The sequence below is a fragment of the Manacus vitellinus genome, unplaced genomic scaffold, assembly GCF_001715985.3.
Source record: "Manacus vitellinus isolate BGI_N305 unplaced genomic scaffold, ASM171598v3 scaffold_6_pilon, whole genome shotgun sequence".
NCBI classification, from domain to species: domain Eukaryota; kingdom Metazoa; phylum Chordata; class Aves; order Passeriformes; family Pipridae; genus Manacus; species Manacus vitellinus.
In genome coordinates, this window is record NW_021940750.1 from 40,069,251 (window position 1) to 40,077,289 (window position 8,039).

General features: G+C 44.5%; 1 protein-coding gene across 8 annotated transcripts in view; it reads right to left on the minus strand.

Moving 5' to 3' along the window:
* KTN1 (kinectin 1) overlaps positions 1–7,802 on the minus strand; it is a 53,222-nt gene extending 45,420 nt beyond the window's left edge. For 5 of the 8 annotated variants that reach the window (XM_018082711.1, XM_018082712.1, XM_018082715.1 and 2 more), the window contains exons 1-4: positions 7,240–7,768; positions 5,502–5,639; positions 2,963–3,130; positions 569–699 (exon numbers count right to left, since the gene is read on the minus strand). In XM_018082711.1, the coding sequence (XP_017938200.1) occupies positions 569–699; positions 2,963–3,130; positions 5,502–5,639; positions 7,240–7,768 (966 nt within the window). Of the gene's footprint in view, positions 1–568; positions 700–2,962; positions 3,131–5,501; positions 5,640–7,239 lie in introns of all 8 variants that reach the window. The other 3 variants (XM_018082717.1, XM_018082710.1, XM_029964166.1) reach the window with 2 other exon arrangements.
* Between the last annotated feature and the right edge of the window lie 237 nt (positions 7,803–8,039).

The following is an 8,039-nucleotide window of genomic DNA, read 5'->3' on the forward strand; positions in this document are numbered from 1 at the left end:
AGGCTGACCTCAGAGCTGGTCCTCCTTTGAGAAGGAGGTCAGAGTACAAACCCCTCAGGTCCCTTCCAAACCTGAATTGCCCTACAATCCTATGAAAAACATCCAAAGAAGTCACACTACAATGTGTAAACTTGAGATGAAGAGACCTGCAAAACACAGAATCAGCTGATCAGCCACACCAGCTTTCTCCTAGTTTCTGCTGTAGCTTATCCTACTTACACAGTTGGGAAAGATCAGCTCCTGAAAGCCACTAGATAGCCTTTCCCTGCGTCAGCAGCAGCAGCAGCATTCCTGCTGTATTCCTTATTCTCCATGGCCATGTCTGCTCTTTACAAGGGTCAGAGCCCTCAGCCTGCCTTGCCAGCCCCTGGGATGGCAGATGGCAGCACACAGGCATCTGACAACTCCTTTCTGCATGCAAAGCAAGCACAGACCAGCTGGAAAGAGTCTTCCAAAGGCAGAACGCACAAATCACGACAGAACATGGACAACAGCTAATCTGACAGCACCTCTTCCAATTTCTGTCTTTAGTAAAGTTTTGTTTCCCCCTCCCATCCCACTCATTCACCTTTTGCAAGAAGTCATGGATTGCACCAGATTTTTCCTTCAGCACCTCCACCACACAACGGGCCTCGTCCTCGGTGAAGATCATGTTCTTCATGGACGTTACAAAGTCTTTAAATTTTACCTCAGCATTCTCTGCAACACAGAAGGGAGGGTTTATTTACTTTGGACTCCACACAGAATTATTTATTTTGCCTCGAAACAGCATGTGATGGGGTATCATTATGCATTACATTTAATTCCAGCCTGAAATGCCAAGAAGCAAGAGGTCACGAGCATTCAGCAAAAACAACATCTCTCCCATTTAAATCTGATAGCAATCTGCCAGCTGATAGTTTTGGGAAAAAAGAAAATCCCACCACTTTGTTTGGACAGTTGGTAACATTTATAGTGTTGCTAGCATGAAGACAAAGCAAAACACAGATTTTTGGAGGAAAAAAATAGCATGAATGTGAAAAATTGAAGAGTCCCTTCCAGGGTATTTTGACAGTAATTCAAGCTGAGCTCTCAATTTAAAGGACAGCCTGGCTGAACGAGCACACAACAAGTTAATTAATTTAAAAGCTGGCCCTTTTTTTGATTACATTATATGGAAGACAAAAATATTAACTTCCAAACTTAGACTGAGGGAACTGCTGCAGAAGCAATTCAGCAGTAGGAAGATAAATCAGTAAGATCCCTCTTAATGGCTAAGTGTTTAAAAGAGACAAAGAACAAATAAACTGAACTATGCTCTAACAAACAAAAAACACCACTCAAAAAACAGGCTGCATGTAGGTAGGTCATTAGGTGGCCCCCTGACTCCAGGAAATGGAAGAACAAGACCAAGGCATCCCATATCCCTGTGACATATTCACCAGTGCACAAAAGTATGTGAAAGAATGGGAGGAACAAAAACAACACAAGCTTAGAAATGATGCTTGGCTCAGAAACTGTCCCAAGGATCATGGAGAAGGGTCCAGGTTTCTCACCACAGGTGCTAAACATGCCACTGAAACCGAGCCACACATCAAACCTAAACACCTCTAGAGTCTGAAATATAAATGAAGAACAAAAAAGCAGTAGTGATACTAAGAAATCAAGTATAAAACCAAATCACTGAATAACAGAGCATGGAGAGGGAAACACTGAGAAATTTTAGCACACTCTCCTCTAGTCCTAAATCCAACTTAGTCTTGGCCATAGACTGCAGCTCCCATCCCTGCTGCATTGACATCAGCAGTGATGCTGTTACCAGGAATATGCCAAGATCCTGAGACCACAGCCCAGCTAGCTGGGAGTCTGCAGCAGCCTGCAGGACCAGCCTGAGCCCTGTGCTCCCTGAAGACAGGAAGACCTTGCCCTTGCATCCAAGGAGCTTACAATTAGAACAGGGGAAGATTTCTATATCGGGATGGCAAATCCCAGCTGACACAGGAGAATTAGGAGTTCACAGAGAAGGTTACAGCCTGCAAAGGAAATGAGAAGGGACGGGTGCACATGAGAGGCTTTGATGCTGTAGGACAATAACATGCAGACATCGAGGCAGAAGCACAAGAGGAGCCTCAGGCATGTTGGAATCCAACCTAGATATCACAAAGGGTCACCAGGAAGCTTTCAAGGGAGCATTTTGGAAGATAAGTCTAAAAAGAGAGGTTTCAAAGAGTGTGGTGAGTGACCAGACAGGAACATAGGGGAACCAGCCTCCTACACAAACATTAGCAGGGAATCACTGCTCAGCCACTTGGCTTCTCTCTGGCTGCCCACAAATTTGAGAGTCTCACCTCATGGCTCAGTAAGTTTGGCAGGCTTTGAGCAGGTCAGTGGCCTGTTTAAAGTTTCAGGGTGGGACACAATGCTCATTAATCACTCCAAGCATCTGTGGGAGAATGAGGGAAGTTCCCCTGTTCCAACCGATTCCAACTGCACTGAAGGGAAAATTCTGAGTCTTGTTGGGAACTGCCAGACTATCTCCACTGGCAATCTGCTTCAGATAACTGTGTTGCACTGGGTCAGTTCCAGTGAACATCCCCAGAGAACACAGGCTGCACTGCCAGCCTCACACAGACTCCAACAACCTGTGCTGAAAGCTCTGGGTTAGAGTCCATCCCTGTCAGCAATGCCTGAACTATCCACTGTAAAACTCTCTCCCGTGCATCTGTGTGGTCTGTGATCACCCATTTGCTCACTGTGGGGACACAAAAGCCCAGTCAGAGCTCAAAGGATTCAGATGGCACAAAGCCCTTTCCACAGTGCCAAAGACAAGGCAGAAACGAGCACACACAAGAAGAGCATCCTGCAGCCACAAAGGTTTTCCTCAAATCCCTTCTTCCCAGCACATAAGACAGGATCCCCCTCCCCACACATTTTCCCTGTTCAGGTTTGCAAGCAGGCTATGCCTGAATTATCAGTTTCTTACCTTTATCTGTTTCATTCTTCAGTTTCTTGCCACTGCTCTTCTGGATCCCCTCATTCACGTTGTGTTTTACCACTTCGACCGCTTCTCGCTTTTCCAAAGTGCCAGAGTCGGAATTATCCATCAAAGGAATATAAGTAGTTGGTTGAATAAGAGGTTCATCCACCAAAACTGTAATCAAAAGTCCACAGGGTGGGTTAAAGCTTTGTAATAATTAACATCAACATTTTTAGAAAAGGTGCATAACATGTTAGGATTGGATTAAAGCATCTCTAACCTCAATAGTTATACTCTCCATTTCTGTTATCCTTCACAGCTTAACTCATTAAATCTCTTCAGGTAAGTCCATTAAATAGAGGTCTCTAATGCATAGTAATTTAATAGCTTAATTTCTACTTCCAAAGCTGCCTTTTAGCATTTTTACAAGTAACAGAGAAGAATCTTTACATTTTGACTTTCATTTCACTTTAATGAGAAAGTTGCACAAAGCCTCGATGAGACTGGTTTACTTGTGGCTGTGTATGAAATCATTCAGCATCCCTAAAGTATGAGTAAAGTCTTTTGTCCCTATTCTGTTAAAAGCTGGTACTTCACTGCCAGCATTTTCACATGGATTACATCACCTGTGAACTCAGCCACTTAGGCAGGACATAGAGTAGGGACAGCAACCAGGCTTATTTTGCATGCAGACTCAACTGCTCCTAATGAAGATATCTCAGCTGTCAGAGCAGGCTTCAGGCATCATTAACATGCAGAGAGGTTCCCAGAGGTACTGCCTGACCCTGGGTCTCCATTCACACAGCACTGGATAAGGAGCAGCCTCTGTCCAAAGAACTCAAAAAGGAGAGGAAGAGCGACAGACCAGGGACAACAGACACAGCCAGAGCTGGATCTGCTGTTTGCCCAGTCCTGAGCTACACTGCCTGGAGTATCCAAGAGGTTGTGAACAGAGCCATATCCCAGCAGGAAAGCTCACTGACCCAGGCAGCCCAGGCTGCAGGGCTGATGGACAACAGATGCCACACAGCAGCGCAGGGAGAGGAGGAACTGGGTGGGACGCAGGGCTTGGGGCATCAGTGCAAAACAAATATGCATTCCTGGCTGCTAGAGAGCCAGTTATAAAACACTTCTGAACCCTGGCTGCTGTTAAGGAGCAGAATAGGCCAGATGGACCTGTTTGTGCCACCTGCTAGTCTTTGCACTTAAGCAGCCAGTAAACACCTGCAGGTACACTGCAAGCTCAGAAGTGAGGAGAGCTCTCCTCTAGCAGAAATATCCACCATCTAATCTGGTTACCACCCTCACATTTTCCCTTCCTCTCCTTACTAACATCCCCTCCTTTCAAAACCTCTTTAATGAGACATCTTGCAGTGTCAGTAACACCTGAAATCCTCACAGTGCTGCCTTGGCCGATCCTGATGCCCACCACAGCTCGTTTTTGCTCTGTCATTTTGGAGAGGTGGCTTTAAAAGGAAACAGCTTGTGTTCAAATAATGCATGAGCTGTTCCCCTGTAGCACTGACAGCTCAGCTTTGCTGCCTGAGCTGGTACTGACACTTCTTTGCCATGTACAGACAAGTTTGTGGCCCCTCAAAAAAAAGTGCACCCATTTCCATTGCGAAAAGCACAAGAACATCCATAAAAGACAGTCACATCCTAGGTTCCCCATCAGTAGGCTTCTTCCAGGAATCATTTGGAAGTTTTTCAGTTATGAAGGAACCCTACACTGCTTGGAACCCCACCCTGGTCTGACCAGGGCCCAAAACTGATCTGGACCCCTGATGACCTGATCAAAGTATGAAGGGAACAGGGAGCAACAGTGTCTATTCCAGGAGCAACCCATCAGCCTCCAGTTTCATAGCTGTCCCAGCAGAGAAGAGTTTTGAAGCTAACAAGGTGGCCTCACAGATCTTCATAGTCACACTCTGTCCAAAAGCCACAGACACAACAGCACTCATTGTAAAAACTTAAAAAAGAAAAAAAAAAAAAACAGAAACACAAACACAGAGACACACTGAGCCAAGAGGAGACAAGAAACAGCATCTTGGCAGAGGACGAGGGATGACGAACACTGAAGGCCTTGACAGCAAAGACGAACAGTTTGTGTTGGAGCACCAGGCAGCCAACAAAAGGACAATAAGAGAGGAATGTGGTCAAAGCAACCAGCTAAAAAAACTGCAATCTTGTTCAGGGCAGATGATTGCAGCAGTTCCAGACATGCCTTGCTTAGAGCAACTTAAGAGCCTGCTCAGCTTGTACTCTAAGTCTCCACATTAGTCCTCATTCAAGCGTGGATGTTCGGATCCAAGAGAGCTCAGAGGGGTTCACAGCATTATCCAATGCTCAGTGATACCAGATGTTGATAAAATTAAATAGTATCTCAGGCTCAGCAACCTTTCCTACCTGGAATTCCTGCTTTTTCAAATTAAAAGAGTTATTATTCTATGAAATTATTTTCCAGAGGAAGAGAAACTAAAGTATGGATGGCAAAAAGGTTTAACAGATAAGTTTATCTGAACTAAACCACAGTCAGAATTCTCACCATTATCAACTTTCTGCTTCTTGGCAGAGACTTTCTTCTTTCCTGATACATTTTCTTGCTTTATCTCCTGGTGGAGTAGCACAGGTTCTTGCTTTTTGGCAGGAGACACAACAGAATCAGCCTTACTATCCTGATCATCTGTAAGAGACAATTAAGACAATACACTCTTCTGTATATTCCTGGCATTATTTTTAAATCAGTAAATCTGTAATAACCAAAGTCCACTCCCAGGAAAAGAAACTCACATATTTTAAATCAGAACACAAAGTTATCCACGCATCCACACACACAGACAATTCCCACATGGGGAGAGAACCCCAAAGGCATAGGAAGGTTTAGCAGAGTGAGGAGCCACAGCACCTACTGATTTTACAGACAGGAATCTCATCTGCAAGCAGAACACACGGCAATGCAAGGAACAGTTTAACAAATCCAATCCAGATTTCACTGTGACAGAGCAGATAGCACGTGTTACCCACATTAGTTTCTCATTTACAAGTGTACTTTTCCCCTCCACGAACCCACTTGGGCACTTTAAACACACACCCCCAATAGCTACTGGGACTGTGAGAAGCAGAAAATAAAGAGTTTCCCATTAGGGAACTGTTCTTTTGAAAAGCAGTTTCTAGTGAGAATTTTTTTTTATCATTTTGGACAGCCTGGGCTATATTAAGATTCTTGTCAGAGCTGACACGCACAGTGCAGGGCTCTGGTGTCAGCTCCTGTAATCAAGGATAAGACTTAGTTGTGGCTGCCCTCAGAACTGTGCCTGCAGACCACAATTTTAACTGTGCCACAGAGATTTTTGGAGAACACCCACAAACGAGATTTGATACTTCTTCTGTTGGTGGTGGGTGGGACTTTTTCTCTCCATTTTTTCAGAAAAAGAATAATAAAAAAAAAGAAAAATCTACCACATCAAGCAGCAATGTCGCTCTTTTTCCTCACTCCCTGTGCAAACCTGCTGTGCCTGCACCTCAAAAGGGGATCTGCAAACACCTCAGGTTTCGCTTATTTCTGGAACTGGGTATTTTTATTCTTTTTTTCACTTCTATTCATAGTCAGACAACCACACTGAGACCTGGCAGCTGCTGAGGATATGGTCAAGACAGAAACGATTCTGAGTAGTTTTTGGTCTGTTCTATGTTGGGTATTTCAGTTACAACAGCCAGACCAGTTTTAGCATCAGTTCCATTCAATTATAGAGGTGTAGCAGGTGGGAAGCAGCTATAAGTGCTTCTTTCCATGAATCAGCCACCACACACCTCTCTGTACATTAAGCCTGCACTTAAACAATGATTTATTTTGCAGTCTGCTATGATGCCCTCCCTTATCAGAGCAACCACTCTTAGGACTCCTTTTTTTTTTTTTTCCAGAGCTTGGCCTCAGAATGCACACAGCAAACAACTAGTAGGTTCTTTCAGGTAATCAAAGTTTTGACAGCTTGAGAGCAAAGCAGCCAAACCACAGAGCAAAGCAGAGATACGAGCTACTCTGTTTCACTTCATCTTTAGTAGAGGAAAGCAAGGACGGGAGGAGGAAAACCAGAGCATTGCTGCCAGATGAAAAACGGAGGGGGGGGAAAAAAAGCAATAGCTTGTAAAAAAGGAAAAGGTTAGAAGAGGGCTTTGCCCCGGAGAGATCAGGCAGAACAGTTGTGAGAGACACTCTGTGGCCTTGCAAAAAGCAGAACACGGCTTTGGCGTTCTGTGCAAGAAGCATATGCAACATCAGATACCCATTCCATTTTTCTGCTTCTTCTGCCCAGGCTTCTTCTTAGCTGCTGTTGGTTCAGATGGTGGAGTGGGCTGTTTTGTAACAGGGACTGGATCTACTTTCTTGCCTGAAGACTTGGATCCTTCCGAGTCCTTAGTTACGTGATCATCCTGACCGGCCTTGTGCTTCTTCTCCTTCTTCTTCCGTTCCCTGACGCCGGTCGGCGCCTCGGCGGCGCCCGAGGGAACGGGGGTGACAGCGACGTGCTCCTCGTCCGTGCTCAGGGCATCAGAGAGCTTAAAGTCCCGAGGGGCGCTCTCAGAGTCGGACTCGTGGATGTTCCCGTTCTGAGCTTCTTTCTTCTTGTTCTTCTTCTTCTCGGTTTTCTTTTTGTCGGCCTTGGTGGGTTGGAACTTCAGGTCCCTCTTCTGTTTCGCCAGGACCTCATCGTACAAAGTCTCTCTCATGAAAAGGTAGAAGAAGAGGAAGATGACTGTAATAACCACACTAGGAATGAGGATGATAAAGTAGGTAGACTCGTAAAACTCCATTGTGCTTTTTCTTAGCTATAATTCCTTAAAAAAAAAACCTAGAGGGGGAAAAAAAGAAAAAAAAAAATTAGGTTTTGAGCAGGTTTTTCCCTTGATATAATTTCCTCCAGTGATTATAATAATAAAAGATTTCTCATTGTTATAGAGTAGCCTTAAAGTGACTTTAATAAAATTACCAAACTACATCAACCACGGGACAACTTCTGGAATCATTTACCATTCCCTTCAAAGTTGTTAACCTGGATAGGAAGAACTGCAATTTGCCAGACTG